At 37.0% G+C, this 18,826-nt stretch overlaps 5 protein-coding genes across 6 annotated transcripts; 1 reads left to right on the top strand and 4 right to left on the bottom strand.

Annotated features, from left to right (window-relative positions):
* The first annotated feature begins 552 nt into the window (after window positions 1–552).
* Window positions 553–3,565, top strand: LOC117621120 (DEAD-box ATP-dependent RNA helicase 35). Its single transcript, XM_034351423.1, has 3 exons — window positions 553–1,001; window positions 1,370–2,279; window positions 2,453–3,565. Exons 2-3 carry the CDS (start codon window positions 1,381–1,383, stop codon window positions 3,315–3,317), a joined length of 1,764 nt encoding a protein of 587 aa, XP_034207314.1. The 5' UTR covers window positions 553–1,001; window positions 1,370–1,380; the 3' UTR covers window positions 3,318–3,565.
* Window positions 3,566–3,739: 174 nt separating this feature from the next.
* On the bottom strand, window positions 3,740–5,370 carry LOC117621121. Its single transcript, XM_034351424.1, has 2 exons — window positions 4,123–5,370; window positions 3,740–3,976 (listed from the first exon to the last, which is right to left on the bottom strand). Exons 1-2 carry the CDS (start codon window positions 4,603–4,605, stop codon window positions 3,872–3,874), a joined length of 588 nt encoding a protein of 195 aa, XP_034207315.1. The 5' UTR covers window positions 4,606–5,370; the 3' UTR covers window positions 3,740–3,871.
* Window positions 5,371–5,510: 140 nt separating this feature from the next.
* On the bottom strand, window positions 5,511–9,953 carry LOC117621122 (calcineurin subunit B-like). Of its 2 annotated transcripts, none has more exons than XM_034351426.1 (7): window positions 9,660–9,953; window positions 9,306–9,392; window positions 9,069–9,193; window positions 8,860–8,956; window positions 7,734–7,843; window positions 7,072–7,146; window positions 5,511–5,923 (listed from the first exon to the last, which is right to left on the bottom strand). In XM_034351426.1, exons 2-7 carry the CDS (start codon window positions 9,373–9,375, stop codon window positions 5,873–5,875), a joined length of 528 nt encoding a protein of 175 aa, XP_034207317.1. In that variant the 5' UTR covers window positions 9,376–9,392; window positions 9,660–9,953; the 3' UTR covers window positions 5,511–5,872. The 2 variants fall into 2 exon arrangements, with proteins under 2 accessions (XP_034207317.1, XP_034207316.1); XM_034351425.1 differs by having other exon boundaries at window positions 9,735–9,953.
* A 477-nt stretch (window positions 9,954–10,430) lies between these two features.
* LOC117622888 (NADH dehydrogenase [ubiquinone] flavoprotein 2, mitochondrial) lies at window positions 10,431–14,389 on the bottom strand. The gene is made up of 10 exons (XM_034353684.1): window positions 14,181–14,389; window positions 14,060–14,092; window positions 13,891–13,956; window positions 13,227–13,343; window positions 12,065–12,142; window positions 11,871–11,976; window positions 11,713–11,759; window positions 11,193–11,270; window positions 11,034–11,099; window positions 10,431–10,874 (listed from the first exon to the last, which is right to left on the bottom strand). The coding sequence occupies exons 1-10, from the start codon at window positions 14,235–14,237 to the stop codon at window positions 10,767–10,769; spliced, it is 756 nt and encodes a 251-aa protein (XP_034209575.1). The 5' UTR covers window positions 14,238–14,389; the 3' UTR covers window positions 10,431–10,766.
* Window positions 14,390–16,567: 2,178 nt separating this feature from the next.
* LOC117620660 (arogenate dehydrogenase 2, chloroplastic) lies at window positions 16,568–18,126 on the bottom strand. Its single transcript, XM_034350801.1, has one exon. The coding sequence runs from the start codon at window positions 18,078–18,080 to the stop codon at window positions 16,872–16,874; it is 1,209 nt and encodes a 402-aa protein (XP_034206692.1). The 5' UTR covers window positions 18,081–18,126; the 3' UTR covers window positions 16,568–16,871.
* Between the last annotated feature and the right edge of the window lie 700 nt (window positions 18,127–18,826).

Below are 18,826 nucleotides of genomic sequence, written 5' to 3'. Positions count from 1 at the left end.
TAACAAATATGCTTGTTTGAATTTTAAAAAAAAAATGCATATGTGTGCTTGTTAAATAGGTGTATATAACTTTAAGACTTTATATATTTTTTTTTTTATAAATATGCTTATTTGAATGTAACAAAAATGCATATGTATGTTTGTTATATCCAAACCTTGTATATGTGAAGAAATAAAACATTGTTAGATAAATTGAGATATAAAAGTTTGGAATTTATTTTGATGTTTTCAGCATTACTCTGATCAACAATGCATGTAACCTCTGTAAAATGGTATGATCATATATTTGAATTGAAACTAGATGTTGACTAGATATGCAACTTCGTATCCCAAGTTCAGAGGGAGAAGTTTAGAGGGAGAAACTGAGATATTATTTTTCTGGTGGACAAGGGAATGGTTGCCATCCCACATCGTTTTTATTAAGTGGTTGCGATCCCACATCGGTTTCTTAGAAAACCTCATCTGTTTTCTTATCTATAAAAGCTTCATTCCCATGAAGTCATCGCTAGAAAGTCAAACCTCATCTTGTTTTTGGGCTGTACAAATCTTTGTCTATTTGGGCTTTCTAAATGCCCAGCTGGGCCTGGAGTCTTTCAAATTTTGACGATTTAAAGTTCATAACCATTAACTAGTATTAATCACTTCTGAATTTCTAGATTATAGTTCGAGATTTCCGAAATTATTATCCGAATTTTCCGAAATTAATAACTTTCCGGAATTTCCGAAATTTCCGAAATTTCCGAAAATTCTATTTCGGAATAGGAAATGTTTTTTTGGGTCAGATAATAACAATTGGGTTCTTGCCCTACCTCACTTCGATCTTTAAAGCTTCGATTTTGCATTCAAATCAAACCCAGTCTCCTCCTTCGCGAACTCATCAGAATCGGCCTGAACCGCTCTAAACCGCTTTGTATACAGACTCAACCAAGAACATCAGACCCGTTTGGGTTTGCAGAAGCTGTAGCCATCACGCCCTCTAGCGTTCTTCTTCTGCTGTAACTGTATGTTTTCTGCCACCTTCTCTTCTTTCTTCTTCTTCTTCTGCAACCCTAATTTCTCTGTCACTCTTTTATTCTCTTTAATTCAGGGGTCTAATTTGGTATTGTTGTAATTAGTTTGTGAATTGGAGTTCTTCTGCCCTTGAAATTATCTCAAATCAATAATCTACTCACAAAACATGGCCTGATTGGATAAATGTTTCTTTGTTAAATTTAATACTTCAAGTTCTCCTGTGTATATTTATGCACGTATGTCATAATAATTTTGGTATTAGGGAATTGGGTTTTCTTTGGTTTTACTGTTTTGCATTTGGCAGTTGGGTTTGTTTTTGTTCAATTCAATGATTCCTTAGAATTTTGTTGTTCTATAGGAACTTTAACCATGGAAGAAGAAGATGACTATTTTGAGTATGTACCTGTGGCAAAACGGAGAGCTATGGAAGCCCAGAAGATTCTTCTGCGCAAGGGAAAATCTTCCGGGCTTGAAGAGGATTTGGAGAAATCAAAGCTTGCTGAAGCCAAACCTAGTCTCCTTGTTAAAGCATCACAGTTGAAGCGTGAAGCTCCTGAGATTACTCCAGCCGAGCAGATGGTTCAACAAGAGAAAGAAATGATTGAGAACTTGTCGGATCGCAAAACGCTTATGTCAGTTCGTGAATTAGCAAAGGGAATCACTTATACAGACCCTATACCAACAGGTTGGAAATCCCCATTGCATATCAGAAGGATGCCAAGCAAGCAATGTGATTTGGTCCGAAAGCAATGGCATATCATAGTTAGTGGTGAAGATGTTCCACCACCTATTAAGAATTTCAAGGATATGAGATTTCCTGAACCGATTCTGAAGATGTTGAAAACCAAGGGGATTGTTCAACCGACCCCTATTCAGGTGCAAGGTCTTCCAGTGATTTTATCAGGGAGGGATATGATTGGTATCGCATTTACAGGTTCAGGAAAGACATTGGTCTTTGTGTTGCCGTTGATTATGGTCGCATTGCAAGAGGAGATTATGATGCCAATTGTTCCAGGGGAAGGGCCTTTTGGATTGATTATTTGTCCATCAAGGGAGCTCGCAAGGCAGACTTATGAAGTGGTGGAAGAGTTTCTCATTCCTTTGAGAGAGGCTGGATTTCCAGAGATAAGGCCTTTGCTCTGTATTGGTGGAGTGGATATGCGGTCACAGTTGGAGATTGTAAAGAAAGGCGTTCATATAGTTGTTGCTACTCCTGGAAGGTTGAAGGATATGCTTGCAAAGAAAAAAATGAATCTCAATAATTGCAGGTAAGGACTGCCATTTTACAAACTCTATTTCACATGTCCTTTCCATTGATGGGCTTGTTTGATATGATGGATTTCTTTTCTGCCTTTCTTGACGATCTTCTATTTGCAACTTTATTGATGTTCTGTATAATTACAATTATAATGATATTAAACGTCACTGATTTCTTTTGCAGATATCTGACTTTGGATGAGGCAGATAGATTGGTAGATTTGGGCTTTGAGGATGACATAAGAGAAGTGTTTGACCACTTTAAAGCTCAACGACAGACTCTCTTATTTTCAGCCACCATGCCCACAAAAATTCAGAACTTTGCTAAAAGTGCTTTGGTAAAACCTGTGACTGTAAATGTGGGAAGAGCTGGAGCAGCAAATCTTGATGTGATTCAGGAGGTTGAGTATGTGAAGCAAGAGGCCAAGATTGTTTACCTTCTTGAATGTCTACAAAAGACCCCACCTCCTGTTCTAATATTTTGTGAAAACAAAGCTGATGTGGATGACATTCATGAATATCTTCTGTTAAAAGGAGTGGAAGCGGTGGCCATTCATGGAGGGAAGGATCAGGAAGAAAGAGAGTATGCCATTTCTTCCTTCAAGGCGGGGAAGAAAGATGTCTTGGTTGCCACTGATGTTGCCTCCAAGGGTTTGGATTTTCCTGATATTCAACATGTCATAAATTATGATATGCCACCAGAAATTGAAAACTATGTTCACAGGATTGGACGAACTGGAAGATGTGGCAAGACTGGAATAGCAACGACATTTATAAACAAGAATCAAACTGAGACAACTCTTCTTGATTTGAAGCATCTCTTGCAAGAGGCAAAACAAAGGATTCCACCTGTTTTGGCTGAGCTTAATGATCCAATGGAAGATGTGGATGCAATTACAGATGCAAGCGGAGTTAAGGGTTGCGCTTATTGTGGTGGGCTTGGTCATCGTATCCGTGATTGCCCCAAACTAGAGCATCAGAAAAGCATGGCAATTGCCAGCTCTAGAAGGGATTATTTTGGATCTGGTGGTTACAGAGGGGAAATATGATAGTTTCACTTGCACCTGTCTGACTGTTCACTTTACATGTTGAAAAGGTGGAAAAATTTGATCTCTGTACTCTTTTTGTTTATTAATGCATGTACTTTAGCTTTTCCTTAAACACGAGCCTAAGTTGAATTTGTTAGTGTAATTGGAGGACCATTTTCTGCAGTATCTCAAGTGGCTGCAAACATTCTGATAGACGTGTACATACATGTTTTTACCTTGAATATGGGAAAAGAGTATCTTTGAACATATTTTGCATTTCTTTGATCCTCTTCTTTAAAATAGGAGTTAATGTGAAACAAGTTTTGCTTTTTCAACAAATGTTTAATATAGAGCTGCGCTGACAGCTTGAACTTCACAAATCCAAAGCCCCAGGCAGACTGTAAATATTAAGTAATAAACTGAAGTTTCATGTCCAAAAAGGATGGTGAATATCAAGTAGTATGATATCCCAGTGATATTCTGGGCAAAGAAAAGAACAGAACATGGTTGGCTACATATACCATCTGAGATTACATTTTGATGGAGATGGATTCATCTATCTAAATGGTATATGCTTACATCAGCAGTGCCAAAGCATTAGCTCTAAGATTTCTGGTGACAAGAGATGGATGTGGATCTTGGTGCAAGATATCTGACAAACTAGTTCCCATTCTCTCATCCTGTTCATCCATCAAAATCAAAACCAGTCAGCCAAAAATCATGAAAATTATATAACAAACTTACAATTAAAACCCATAATTCATATGCTTTCAGGATATAGCAAAAGTACTAGGGTTTAAATTACCAAAGTGAACAGCATAATTACCTGTGAAGAGTTGACACTTGTATTTCCATCAGTAGACTTAAATTCTCTTGCTACCAGATATCTGGGGTCAATTTCTAGCATCTGAAACTGCTGATATATCTCATTCATCAACTTCTTTCTCTCTTGTGCACTCTCAAATAACTCTTGCTTCATAGTTTCAGTTTCTTCTTCAAGAATCCTCAACCGCTCATTTAGTTCTTCAACTTCACTGTTGCACACTAGAGCTTTACTTGTTGAACAACCAAGAAGCAGCGGTTTCTTCACTGCCTTTTCAGCACCCCAAGTCCTTGAATCATGCAATAGTTTTTTCCCACTTGACCAGGCCTCCAAATTGTACTGATACGATTCTCTTTCCTTTTTGGTCCTTTGGCGCTCCGGCATGGAACCATTGTTAACTCTTTGCTCACTAGTGCTTGCACACTTCCATGTCGAAAGCTTCTTGATTGATGAACATATTTCGAACTCAGGCTTGACAGTTTCCATTCCAATATTTATTCGTATATATATGTGTATATAGAGACACACACAGAATACTAAGGACTTTCCTTGAAACTTAGCAATTTGGCCGTGAACTTAATTATATGTGTGGGGCTTCGGAGAGGCCATTTAAAGAAGAGCCTTAATACTTCTGAACAAAATTTGGGCATGTACCAGACAGAGTTGGTTAGAGAAAATGTGGAAGTGAATGATGATTGCTTCCGTATACTTTGCTTCACTTCTAAGAATGCTGGTGTTTGGAGTGTTATCTGTTATGGCCTATGGATGCGTATTGCAGACTTGCAGTAGTGACAGACAGAACTGAGATTTAAGGATTAGTTTTTTCTCTCTAAGTGTGTGTGTGTGTGTGTGTGTGAGAGAGAGAGAGAGAGAGAGGGGAAATTGCTTAGCACTTGCTGAATGAATAGTCTTTCCTCGAAATTTGTCTCCATTCTTATTGGGAGGCAATATCAGCAGCAATACAAGCGTAAGTTATAAGTCAGGCCTTCCCTTCAGAAACTGATAATTAAGCAATCGTCAGTTCAATTTTGGCTCCATTCTAGCAGTACCAGCGGCTTTTGGTCTCATGCTGAATTTTCAGTGACCAATAGAACCAAATCTTCAGATGGTATTTACTATCAAGTCCTTCGTCACCTTCCAGATGACAAACAAAATAAATTACCTTGAGTCCTTTTTTCCTATTCACCCAATATCATCGTTCACTAATCACTATGCATCATCTCACATGTTGCCGGTCCGGCCATTTGACACCGCTATTCACTATGCATCATCTGACATGTCCAAATTTAATGAATCACCCTTTGCTACAGACACATATACGTATAATATTCCCAGATAAAGCCCGCACACAAATACGTATAATGCTCTCATTTGAAAGAAGATCCACCTCCTGTGCATTGAACAAGTGTCATAGTGGATGAGACACCGATAAAAGATACAAAATCATTTACAAGGAACCTGGAGAAGGCTATATAAAAAAATAAAAAAAAGGAAAAAAAAGAACCTGTCTAATAGAGGCTTCACATTTTATTGTACTAAATACACAGGTTGCTTGCTCTACATTTTTATTGAACTTGATGAAGATTTCAAAAAGACAAAAAAAGGCATTGATACAGGAGTCTGCTTCGAGTTTCCTCTCATTTGTGCAGTAGGAATGTGAATGTTGTTTACCCTTCACTTCAGACTTTTCATCTTGAACTGATGATGTAGGGGGAAAAAGGGAAAGAGAATAAGAGAACCAAATCATCTTAACTTAATCAATTGGCACTTCAACCTCCATTTTTACGCCATAACTGCCAAGAACCTGTATCACATACAAAACCGTAATGAACTATGTAAAATGCCTGATAGAAATTCAGAAGTCAATAAAACCATGCGTAGGTATTCACATTAAATGTCACAGGAGCCATCTGAACTTTAAATTCGCTGATAAGAGATAATGAAACACTGCCATAAACAAATGCCGGCTCTTATAGATTTGCAAGTTCAGTTACCAAGTGTACAACAAGTAAGGTAAAAGTACATAATGCCGGACCCAAGAATCTAGAACTAAAATTCCAGCCAGCAAAAATATTAAATACCTACACATTTGGCAAAATTTCCATCTCTATGCCTAAAATTCCTATTAACTTCTGGTGAGATAATTACTTGCACTAACTGAACCTAAATGTTCAATGACTGAAAAGGTTATTTAACTTTATAACATATGCTTCTGTATAACATATACGTCTGTAATATGGTCAGTCCAAAAAAATTAAATTTATGTGATATGATACATCCTCACTCGTTAGCAACAGGCTGACTGTCTGAGCAACTGTAATGCAATATTCTTGAAACTACTTTAGGAGGATAGGTCATGGAGCAAAACACAAAGAACTGCACTTGCTTTTTGAGTACAGACTGCTCGCTAAGGGAGACATTTGGACCTTCTAAATTGCATGCATCATTGGTTTGTTAAGATGGATAAAGCAATGACGTATACTTCATTTTCCCTTTTTCCTTCCAAGTAGTGCAGTTTTAGTTGGACTAAAGACTATGGCAATTAATTCTTAATGCAACTAGAGAATGCTGAAACATTTCAAACGCCTTTCAAACTCTTCAAGGGATAGAAATGCTCAACTTTGATCTCTGGTGAACACCCAAAGATTAATACCTTAATATAGATAAGCATCAATTATCACATATATTTGGGCATAAAATCAGCCATAGTAAGATTCTGTAGCTGGAGAAGTTGTCTAGGAGATGTTCTCGTGCCACTTGTGCTTACAAAGGTATTTCATCCTTAGTGTTTGAAAATGAAAATGATATAAATAATGGCTATATCATGTCAGCCCTCATTTAAAGCCTAAAAAAGTTCTGAGCAAGATATAAGCAAGTGTACCCATGGTCCACCCCGTTCTCTATATGGTAATGGTGGTCACAAGAAATATATGATAGTAAAACATAAAATACCTTAATGTAGTCACCTAACGTCAAATAAGATTCCCTTGTATATCCTGCTTCTTGCAAGACTTGAGTCAACACTTTCTGCAAATGAAAGACCAATATGAATATAGGATACAACAGAATTCAAAATTTGCTCCTTGACTACAAAAAACATATCAGTGTGATAAGCATGTCAGGAATTGTAGATAACTAGGTGAGAATAACTTATCCTAGTCAGGAACTACCAAAAACATGAATAAAAGAAATTAAAGATGCCAGGACCAAGACCTACACCCAGACCCACATATGTAACCAAACATGCATGCCTGATCATAGGTCAGATATGGAGCAACAATGCTCAAATTTATCCGAAATAACTAGTCTAAACACATTAGAAGGGTTGGCTGAAGAAATTAGGAAAGCAGATTCAAAATTTGCAATGACACCAAATATCACTCTATGCAGCCGAAGTACAAGGATAAGAACTTTCAGTTTCTGCATCAGACAAAGGTATTGATAACTTGATGATATTCACTGCACAGCTCATGAGTCACCAATTGATAGTTTGAGTACAAAACTCAACATACACCAATTAGGTGAGAATCAATCAAAACCATTAACTCTTCTCTTGCAATGTTATGACTGAATGATCAGAGAAAGAGAGAAAATGGATAAAACCTTGATATTACCTCTCTTTGCTCGTCAGACATGAAGGAACCAGACAAATCACGCAGCACTTCTAATATATCATTGAAAGACACCTTCCCATTACAGTCTGAGTCATATACCTTGAAAATAACTGAAAAAGAGACCATGTTATGTTAACCCAACACACAAACATGCTAGAAGATTTTCCTTAATTGTCATGAATACTAGAAGAATATAAGCAAATATCAAGAATGGCAGTAGAAGCAGTAACAAGTTATTTGCAAAAGGAAAATAAACAATGATTATAATAACAATATTAAAAAACTTTACCAGCTAACAGTGGTAATGCCTGTATGGCTTCAAAACCACCTACCCAAACTACGTAATCTCATTTACTGGTACAGTTTTCCTGTTTAGGTTTAGCCGTTTATTTATTCTCCTTGATAGAGCTTGTTTCAGAGAAACAAGCAAAGGTTACTTATCTACTGCATCCATGAGCATTAGAATAACTATTTGCAAGTACCCAATACTTGAACAGTTCATATTTTTCACAAGTATTCTGTAGAATATCTTACCAACACCTATTTTTTACAGACTTTTGTCATCCCTTCAAGAACGAAATGTGTTTGCTTTTCTTCCACTTTCATGTATCACTCTCTTTTCAGTCCTGATTATTTGAAATGATAAAAGACTTATAGCAAAGGTGGTTTGATTCATATGCCATAATAAAATTCCAATGCATAAAGCGACAATAAAGACTGGACCAGAATAAGCAATAACATATACGGAGTTCTTTGACTCTGTTTCAAAAACTGCAGAGTTATTTTACTTCCTGCTTGTCTTCTAAGTGGACTCCTTGTACACAGGGATACAATTTTTGTCAGTATTAATAAAATTTTGTTCCTTCTCAGAAAAGAAAAAAAGTAGAGTTCTTTTGGCATAAAATATAAAAATGAAAATTTACAGAGTTGCACCCATTTGAACAGATAACTTCAATAATCCACACAGAAACACTAGCCACTAGCTTTACCCATTCCTTAGAACATGAAATAACTAATCTGGAACATATTATATGAGTTCAACTCAAAAGAAGCCAAATACATTTCATAATCGTAAACGAATCAGTTCACTATAAAATACTAAGCTTAGTGGGACCAAATAACTTACGTTCACTTTTCTGCTGCATACTAGCTCTAGCACTAAATGCAGACAAGAAGGCCACAAAGTCCTTAAAATTCAAACCATCCACCATCTTAAGCAACCTCTGAGCAGAACATAGCAGAGCCATAAGTCAGAAACTCACACCATGCATTACCAATGATACAGAGAGCGTGGATTGAACAACTAAATATAAGCTCATCCTAGCAGTGGACTACCTGAGAGAGTGGATTCATTGCAAACTCGGGGACCGACAAGAATTCATCAGCTGAGATAAAACCCTTTGCATTCCGATCAAGTTGACAAAATCTTTGATATAAGGATACAATTTCTTGCTGAGAAACTGATTTTCAAAACAAAACCAGATCAACTAAGTATTGGCATTGATAACAGCAATAGCAAATTGCAACGCGTGAAAGAGAGACAAAGAAAAAATAACAAAAAGAAATACCCACATAAATCATTGCAGTGTTCCTGTACTTCTTCAATGTCATACTGAGTTAGCATGGATGAAGCACTCCCCATTGGTTCTCACTTCAAAGCTACAAAATTTGAACAAAGAACAAGAACCCATTCATCACTTACCCCTGTAAGTCAAAACCCAGAAACAAATAAATAATAAACACTAATTTTACACTTCAGAAGGTTTGGGTGCTGTGTTGGATTGCTTAGAAACGGTGGCAGGCAAAAGCAGGAAAAATTAGAACTTCACAAAATCCGAACTTCTCCTGTCGCTTACATAGTCAGTTTTATTCATTTCTTGGGAAGCAGTTCAATAGAGAAAACTTAAAAATCAAAATGGTCATTACCAGAATTCCTTCAATTCTTTTTCTCGGCAACCAAACAGAAAATGAGAATAAATAGGAAAATGAAAGAAAAGGCACCTGGAATTCTGAGCCAAAAATATGTTTGGAGGCTCAGATAAGATGATACGATTTGTTGGGAAATATATAAGAGATGAGCTTTACTTTGTCAGCAACGATAACACTTGAAAAACAGACATTGTTTTTGTCTTAGGAAGTGACGGCGACTCGGCGAGGAGGTTATTTCGCTGGCAAATTCCCGAAAGAGTTCGTGATCGAATGCTTGCCTATTGTATTAAACAATTTTTTTAAATGTCATTTTTGGTAGTCACGGGCTCATCATTTCACTCATTTTTATGACATTTGGCACAAATTTTTTTTTTTTTTTTTTTTTCTTGGATAAAGCACAACTATTTCTAAACAATCTTAAAATCTCAAGACATGACGGTAACTTGTTTTTAGACGTACGTTGTTGAGAAATTATGTTGAATGAAAAAACGAGTAGCTCAAGTAATACAGAGCGTACTCAAATAATTAAGAGCGTTGAGCACTTGAGATCCTTTCTTTGATTCTACCACCCTCAAATATTGCTTGTATATCAAAACTAGAGAGAAGGCAAAAGTGTGCAGGCATAGACTACGTACATGACAGTGACAGTACAGGCTCTCCTTGTGGCAAATCTCGAAGTTGTATTCATGTATGAAGATTTATCAAGGCCCCAGATCTTTCCAACGTACAACTAAAGCTTTGGCAGTTCAGTGATTATAAATGAAAACAAAGATTCAAGTGGTTTGAGTTCTGGATATCATATAAAGTTGTGAAGCATAGCAGTTTGGAGAACAAATGCTACAGTGCTCACAGTACTAAGGCAAGCATTCGGCCATAAGAAAGATCTTCCGGGCAAGCCCATGAAAACACTTTTAAAACTGTATTGCTTAAACCACAGCATATTGAAAGATCAAAACATACAGAACTACATCACTGGCAGAACTTATACTGCCACCTCAATACAAAAAATGGTTGAGTATGTATCAACAATTCCAACAAGTCCCAAAGCAAAGGGAAGCCTGACAGCATCCGAGCTTTGCATTATTAGAAACATATACCATAATTTTAACATGCGTCAAGATCCCGGCACGGAGGAGGTTTGGGCTCACTGAGCAACGTAGTATTTCCTCCTTCTGGTCCACACTTAATGCGCTTAGGGTTTTGAGTGCCATGCTGTAAATTTGGAAATTATATTACACTATGTTGCAACAATATAGAATCATAGATAATCTAAACAAGAGACCTCAATTAGGAAGAGGGATTTAAAAAGTTTAAGAATATAACAAAACCTGGGAAGAAAACCTAATAAATATCTACACCTATTTTCCTTACCGGTGGCTTCTCGCCCTTTCTTAACTTCTCAACTATCTCCACAACTCGCTCTGGAGTAACATCCTCCTGAAATTGACATAGAATATAAATATAAATTCCATAAAAATTCAATCAGTATAGCATCCACGTAATAATGAATACAAAAAAGTCTTGACCCACGTAGTAATTGTATGCATATCCCTCCGATCCATTGGAGTAATCAGCGACCGTAATCATGGGAGCATTCACACAGCTTCCCTGTAGGCAACCAACGACTTAAATCAGAACATGCATCACTCTTTCAAAATGAACAGCAAAAAAATTGAAGAAGAAGAGTATAGAAAACAAAAATGGGTAAAAAGAGGATCTCATAAAAATTAATTTGGTGGTCAACCAAGGAATTATGTGAATAGCATGATAGTGAGGGAAACTAGTGAAATGCCACACCAACATTTACTCATAATTTCTCTTGATATGAGCCTTTTGCCTGTCAGAAATTGTAACTTAAGTTTTCTGGAACCTTACCAACTTTATCACCTGACACTATTAAAGTTTCATGGACCACCAGTCACCAACATATTAATTCTTTTTCTTACTGTTATTCTCATCTTCATTCCAGCATGAATCAAGCAAAATCAGTGCTAAAGACTAGTCAGAAGCTGAAGGTTCAGATCACTAAACCGTTGAAGAAAAGACTCACCATGCATTCCATTTCTCCAACAGAGAATAATCCATCCTTGGTTACTTCTGCACATGACCAATTCAAAGTTTATTTTCACATGCTCTTTTATCTACTAATACCTTAGAATGGTGTGCATTGAAAATTAGAAGAATTTTAAAACCATTTATAAGACTCACCATTGCGCTTCACTCCTAAGTGATTCAGTAAAGCTGCTTCAATGTCTCGTGAACCACGAATCATACATGGTGTTGTGCCACAAACCAAAAGGTGGTACTTGCCCACCTAAAACCAATCAGAGAAAAACACATGGGTACTGGAATTTGCATAATGACAAAATGGTACAACAATATTAAAATGTAAAATTTCTTACCTTCGTCCGATTGAACATTGAATAAAATGTTGCAACTTCATATACACGAATAGGAGCAACTTCGATAACCTTTGCTACCTGGACCATCCATGAAACAATAAAATAACTAAAACTGTTCATGTAGCCTCTTTCATTCTCAATAACTGGAACTTCAAATCAGCACAACAATGAGCTTTTAATATGCTAAGCTGTGGAAAAATATTATACTCAATGATCAAATTTCATTTCAAGTACGAAGTTTGGATATCACATATCTGTGATGCAAAATAGGTAGAACTTTGGTTAGACCAATCTGAATTTGGGCAATTCAAGTAAAGGATATTTTATAAATAGACCAAATACAAGATAGACACTAACCCACACACACACACACAACCCCACACCCACACTAACCCACACACACACACACACAACAAACACATAACAGAAAGCTTATGCAATAACAACAGATAAAGAGCTGGCCTGGCAATTATAGACTACAGGTAATATGGCAACTACAAAATCTAAATATCAGTGTCTAAATGCATTCAACATGTTAAACAAACCAAAAGCAGGAAAGCTCATATGCTGGCTCTGCATCATATTCAGAGATATTCTAAATTAAAAATTCTTCTGTCTAGAATTATCCAATGGGTACAGAAATCATGACCTGCAAGCAGAGAACAAAGATTGCTCAAGGAACAAGAACTTCAAATCTTTAACTCTTGCTGATTACTTCTTCCGTACCGATTGCAATATTACTATTGTGCTATTAAATTCTACAATTAACTATTTGAACCAGTGTGCCAAGTCAGTCTTAGCACAATCACTCTGATCTCTACTCCTTTTGAACGGAACACACTTGAATCTTTGTTTGATCTAACTATAATCCATATGATCCAAACTGGTTTTACAAATATTATACATACTTCTAAGCTAGATGAGATACCGGACCAACATATGATATTATCTCAAGCTGGAAGTAACAACATATTATCCAAACTGGGTTTACAAATATTATTATCTGACAATAATTATATTATCTCAAACCAACATATGACATAATATTTATCATGTTTCTCTCACACACAGACACCAGACTTGTATAGATGTGTTATAGAGATATGTGCAAAAATAAGTACAAGATAAACATAATTTTAAACAACCGCTCATGCCAACATACTGCATTCATTGCTGAAACAGGGAGCCATCCTCCATGCTGCTGCTGTGCAAGATCCAACAGAGGAATCACTGCAGATTGCTTGTAGTTGGATGGATAATGAGACAGTATCTCTTTCGCCTACAAGTAAAAGGATGACACTTATTAGAACTTCATTAATATGCAACAATCTTACATGTGCCAAGTAAGACAGCCTATATTCAAAAGCTCAATTCAAGAACTTCCACAGCAACATCATCATCATAAATATGAATCCATAAGAAAAAATGTGTAAAATGCAGCGCATAACTTGGGGGATTTAAACCCTATGGACGATACAATTCTAGAAACTCAACTTAAATACAAGGTTGGAACACCGACTAGGCTCTAGTAATGTGGAAATTTGGAAACAAAATCTTGGTTGAATTGAGGGGGCGCAGAAAACCTAAAAATGAGTACACATCTTTGCTTCTTGCAATGTTAGAATTAGATAGCTAAAAGCCTAAAGCACTCATTGGCAACCACATTTTTTTATTTTTTAATTTTTCACAAATTATACATGTTTCGCCACATTTTCTGCATTGCTTCGCCAATGAAGATTACGCTAATACAATAGAAAGGGAAACCCCAGAAAGGAAAAAAAAAATCATATTTTGTATAACAAAAAAGTGAGAATTTTATGGATTACCTTCTGTTTGTTAGCTTCGTTGAACTCCCATGGTAAGTCTGGATTGTTATCCGGAGAATCAAGATGCTGCTCAATGTTTCAAATTCCATTCAATAATCCAATCCGTTCAATTAATACATATAATTTCAAAAGGGCAATATGTAATAATGAAGAAATGAGTAGAACTCACGTAGTTGAGGGCAGTGGAGAAGGATCGGGGAGGCTGCAGAAGAATCGAAAAGGCGAAAATTGTGAGATTATGGGAGTGATTGGGATGTGAGAAAATGAGAAGGAAAATGGGAGAAAGTAACCTGACTGAAAATCCGACGGATCTCGTGGAGACGATTGGAAGCGAGGCGAGCCAGCATTTTGGAACAGCTCCGAACACAACTTGCTACTACAGAAGCTGAGCGAGAGAAAGAGAGAGCTTTGGGGCTTCCAATGAACCGGACTCAACTGGAGCTGATGAATGGGATGTCGTAGACGATTATGGACCGTCGGATCTTGTTTCGGTTTGGTTGATCCAGTGCTTCGCGGCAGGAGAACTCACTGGTTTGAAAGGTGTACCCAATTGGGTTGGGCCAATGTTGGTCAATTAAATGTAATCGGGTTTGGGCCGGCTGAGTAAGCTTGGGTTAGAAGCATGTCAACACGAAGGAAAGTTCAAATTAAGTACTTCTATTCGCAGTCATTGAATTGCATGAATTATACATATTAAAAAAATATTTAACCAACTAGCATATTTAATTGACGGCTCAACAGATGTGGGATAGACCAGTTGACTAAAGCACTGTACCACTCCTCTTGTCTCATCCTTATGATTTCGGAAAATTTTAGAGATGTCATCCTAGTTTTAATTTGTCATTTTAAAAAATTAAGGTTTTTAGGTGCAATTGTCCCTGAATTTGTACCCGATTCAAAAAACTGCACCAATCACTAAGTGCGAAGAACAAATACAGAAACTTCAATTGGCACTCAGTTCCTGGAGTTGGTTTCAGATTGCTTACACTCAAAACTGCATATTTGCTCTTGCTTTTGTGCATGTATGTGCTCCGTTCCTGCATATATGTATTAAAGGCTAAATTACTTTCCCAGTCTTTATAAGCAAAGATTGGAGCACATAGGAAACCAGTATAAGTGATCAAAAGCCATGTAGCAAATGAGTAGAAATAGAGGACATCAACTTATCATATTTAGGCAATAGGTCATGAAATGCCATGTTCTTTCCTAGACCCAGCAGCAGGCCAACCCCTTGATTGGTCTGATCACTTGTTTCTTGATGCATATCCAGAAGGTAGAAGACACCCCAAATTTTGGCCTGGAAGCCCAGCTTGCTTCAGGTGCTTGCACCTTTTCCTTTAATATTGTTGAAATGACAGAAGAAGATTGTCAATAAATCTGAAATTATTGTCCCCAACAAGAATCTTTTTGGCATTTTTATGACTGTAATTAGCTGATTAATGCAACTGTATTATGCCTAAAGCAAGAGTACTCAGCTCCTCTCTGTAACCTTCAACCCTTATTTCCCTGAGGCAGGTCTTTACATTTCCATTGATGAGATATTTTAATGGCTATTAAGCTACCTATTTGCAACTGTGCAGGGATGTTTTGGAGGTACGAAGACATTTACGGAGCTCGTATCTAAATCCTTGGAAAAATCTTTGAACTGAGATGAAAACTGCTTGTTGAATCAGGGCTATCTTAATTTTCTGGTAGAGTTATTCATATCAACTTGAAAATATGTTCCAATTATTGAAAAAACTAAGTACTTATGAAAGCCTCCTTTCTCATATTTAGATTTAGGCATGTACAGATAAATGATATTTCTTATGCATTAATTTCATAATCTGTTGTCTATGATCCAAGCTGATAATGACAAACGGAATTTTCGACGAACTCAGAGAGGGAGAGTTTTTGTGGCCATGTTCTATACATCTGAACCCCAAAAGGATAGTGAACCTAAAGAAGGCTTTGTCAGCAAGGAAAGACCAAAGTATTCAAAATTGTGCAGGATTATGCAGATGACACTGGGAATACTACCAGCGAGGAATAAGAGCACTTTATGTGACAAAATTTTAGAATTCTACCATCTCATTCTTGGTTTTTCATGGTTTGTAATAACAGACCGGACCAAACTGATATGTCACATGTAATCTCGCTTGTTCTGCAGAGAAATTTGTTGCAGTTTCTTTACGCATGAGAAGATCATGCTTCTTGTCAGTGTTTAGAAACTGTACGGTGCATATATACGAACTAGAGTTTGGAACCATGTCTAGTAGTTTCTTTCTTATAAACGAGACTTCGGGTTTTAATTACAATAGTTTACTGTAATTTATATCCAAAGCCACAAAATCTTCATTTATTTTTTCCATCAGATTACCTTAGAAGTTAGAACAAAACAAAAAACGTTTGCCAATACATGGACATGACACAATCAAATGCTTCAAGATATTAGTAACCCCCAATTCTTCTTCAGAAAAATACAACCTTATAGGCATTAAACAAAAGGAGATCAACTTTGAATGTCAAACTTCAACCACAGCAGGCATGCTTCCATCATTTATGCTAATAACAATAAATAATATGAAGAAAAAGAAGTCTGAAGTACTTTAAATCAATATATATATATAAAAAACATGTGCCATAATGTGCAAGGCTGAGAGGTGGTGGGCATGAGGATATCAGATTCAGCCAATGGTTGACAACTTGACATTAATAATCAAATAGAGAAATGATTCACAAAAGCCATACATCAACCAATTTTAGGGGAATGCCAAAGCAAATATCTGACTGAAAATCATGTTGCAATGCTGAACAAGTACATTCACTCAGAATTTGAGATCTTCATTACTTTCTTCATACAAACAGAAGAAAAATAGCAACAACAAAGAAACAAAGATTTGCTTCAGCACAGCTAGAATTCTAATTACTTGAGCATACATAGATGCATAAGCACAACTTCTCCTACTCTAGAAACAGAACATGTTTACGTACACAGCATATTATCTTAGAGACACAGAAGCAGAATCGAGAGGAGCACTATCTTCGTAACCTTCATGAGCACCGTTCTGAGGAGCCTCACCGCTTCGATTTTGAGTAACAACATTGCTTCCATTTTGATCACCAACTGGAAGCAATTTATGTGACTTGGCAGGCTCTTCTTCTCTTGGAATTTCAACTGCTTCTGCAGTCCCAAACAACTGCTTCCTACAAACCTCATGCAAATGCCCAAACAACTCTTTCTTAAGAGCCTCAAATGCCATATCCAACCTCTCCAACTGCTCCATTGCATTCTTGTTATACATAAACAACCCATAATACAAATCAAAGCTGTCCCCAGATGTATTCTCCACCAAATTCAACAAAGTCTCATACCCTTTTGTATTAATTGGTGAAGACTCCAATTTAAACTTCTCCAACACCCTCCCCATTGTATGGGTCACAAATTGTGACCCTGCTGCATGCTTGTCATGTTCTGCACATGACATTTCAACCATCCTGCAACCTTCCCTACCAAAAATGTCTAAAAATTTCTCACACCTATTGAACCTAAACCCATTATTTCCAATTCTAACCTTGTCATACACAAAAGGAAGATTAACCCATGAGTTTTTACCACTCTGTGGTCCAAACATTGGGTGTGTGCAAAGAATATCAAACTCATCAGGCAAATACTTCAACAACAAATCTCTTGGAAATTCTTTGACTGAAAGAACATCAACAAACAGGGTATTTCTTCTCAGCCTCTGAAAAGGGAACGACTTGATTACCTTTTCAGTGGACAAAATTGAAGTGCAGAGAAGAACAACTTCTGGGTGTTGCTCACAGAGGTCATGTGGGTCTGTGAAGAATGAAACGCCGACGTTTTCTGCAACTTTGGAGTAGTCAGAGCGAGATTGGGCGAGGACTGTGTGGCCTTGTTGGACGAAAGTTTTGGCCAAGAACTGGCCGAAATTGCCGAACCCAATAATGGCGATTTTGAGAGTGTTGGATTTTTGGTAATGGGTTTTGATTCGGGTCTCGTAGTCAAAAGGCTGAGCTGCGTCGATGGCTCGAACTCTGAGGCGTTGGAGATTAAGATGGGTCTGGTTTTTTTGGGGTTTGCGAGTGGAAGAAGGTGTGATAAGAGAGTGAGAGATTGAGTGAGAGGATGGGTAGAGATTTGGAGTGAGAGGAGAAGGTTTGGTTTGTGTGGAAGAGAATGAGAGCATTTTTGTTGTTGTTGTGTTTGTGTTTCGTTTTTCTTTTTAGAGAAAGAGAGACCCGTTAATATTGTACACGACCCGTTAACATGACACGAATTCACACAAAATTTTCAATATTCGGGTCTGAATTATTGTGTCGTGTTGATATGGTGTTGAACTTAAATTCGTGAATACCCATTGTTGAACCAAAAAAATTCACACCAAAAAAAAAAATTTGTGGGTTTGGATAAACCCCACAACGTTGGGTGGGTATGATCCCCACACTACACTTGTTTTCAAAACAAATTTGAAACAACATGTATATCAAATTGTTCCTGATCTTATCCTAGAGAAAAGGAAGAGACAAATAAAGGAAAAAGATAATTTGATCAAGTAGGAGGAGGAATCCAATTTGAACAAGGATTGTTCCATCCCAAAACTCTTTCTTGCAATCACTCTATAAAAGAGAGGAGACAACTGGGAGGAGAGGGAGGAAAAAAAAAACGGAAAACCCACGAAGGTAGAGAAGGACAGTCGTGATGCTATAGAGGAAAAATGAGAATAAAATAGAAAAGGGGGCTGTGTAGCACAGCCCCTCCCTCGCTTGGATGCTTGTGCTTGGTCTACTTTGACCGAAAAAAATGAGAGATTGCCAATAACTGCTACAGTAACAGAAAGAACAGGAGAATAGGCAAAGCAAATACTCAATCATGTTATAAAACTAGAATAATAATAGGATGAGAAGTAGTGGAATTATATTTCTCTTTGTGGTG

The sequence above is a fragment of the Prunus dulcis genome, chromosome 3, assembly GCF_902201215.1.
Source record: "Prunus dulcis chromosome 3, ALMONDv2, whole genome shotgun sequence".
NCBI classification, from domain to species: Eukaryota; Viridiplantae; Streptophyta; class Magnoliopsida; order Rosales; family Rosaceae; genus Prunus; species Prunus dulcis.
The sequence above is the reverse complement of the archived record's forward strand: the minus strand, read 5'-3'. Positions and strand labels throughout refer to the sequence as shown.

Coding starts and splice junctions, on each gene's coding strand:
- LOC117621120 (XM_034351423.1), top strand. CDS start 1,381: ATGGAAGAAGAAGATGACTATTTTGAGTATGTACCTGTGGCAAAACGG. Junction 2,280..2,452: donor ATGAATCTCAATAATTGCAG/GTAAGGACTGCC, acceptor TTTCTTTTGCAG/ATATCTGACTTTGGATGAGG.
- LOC117621121 (XM_034351424.1), bottom strand. CDS start 4,605: ATGGAAACTGTCAAGCCTGAGTTCGAAATATGTTCATCAATCAAGAAG. Junction 3,977..4,122: donor CAAGTGTCAACTCTTCACAG/GTAATTATGCTG, acceptor ATGGATGAACAG/GATGAGAGAATGGGAACTAG.
- LOC117621122 (XM_034351426.1), bottom strand. CDS start 9,375: ATGGGGAGTGCTTCATCCATGCTAACTCAGTATGACATTGAAGAAGTA. Junction 7,844..8,859: donor TATGCAGCAGAAAAGTGAAC/GTAAGTTATTTG, acceptor TCTCTTTTTCAG/TTATTTTCAAGGTATATGAC. Junction 5,924..7,071: donor CGTTAGGTGACTACATTAAG/GTATTTTATGTT, acceptor TATGTGATACAG/GTTCTTGGCAGTTATGGCGT.
- LOC117622888 (XM_034353684.1), bottom strand. CDS start 14,237: ATGCTGGCTCGCCTCGCTTCCAATCGTCTCCACGAGATCCGTCGGATT. Junction 13,344..13,890: donor ACGAAGCTAACAAACAGAAG/GTAATCCATAAA, acceptor TTTTACTTGTAG/GCGAAAGAGATACTGTCTCA. Junction 11,977..12,064: donor CAATGTTCAATCGGACGAAG/GTAAGAAATTTT, acceptor GATTGGTTTTAG/GTGGGCAAGTACCACCTTTT.
- LOC117620660 (XM_034350801.1), bottom strand. CDS start 18,080: ATGCTCTCATTCTCTTCCACACAAACCAAACCTTCTCCTCTCACTCCA.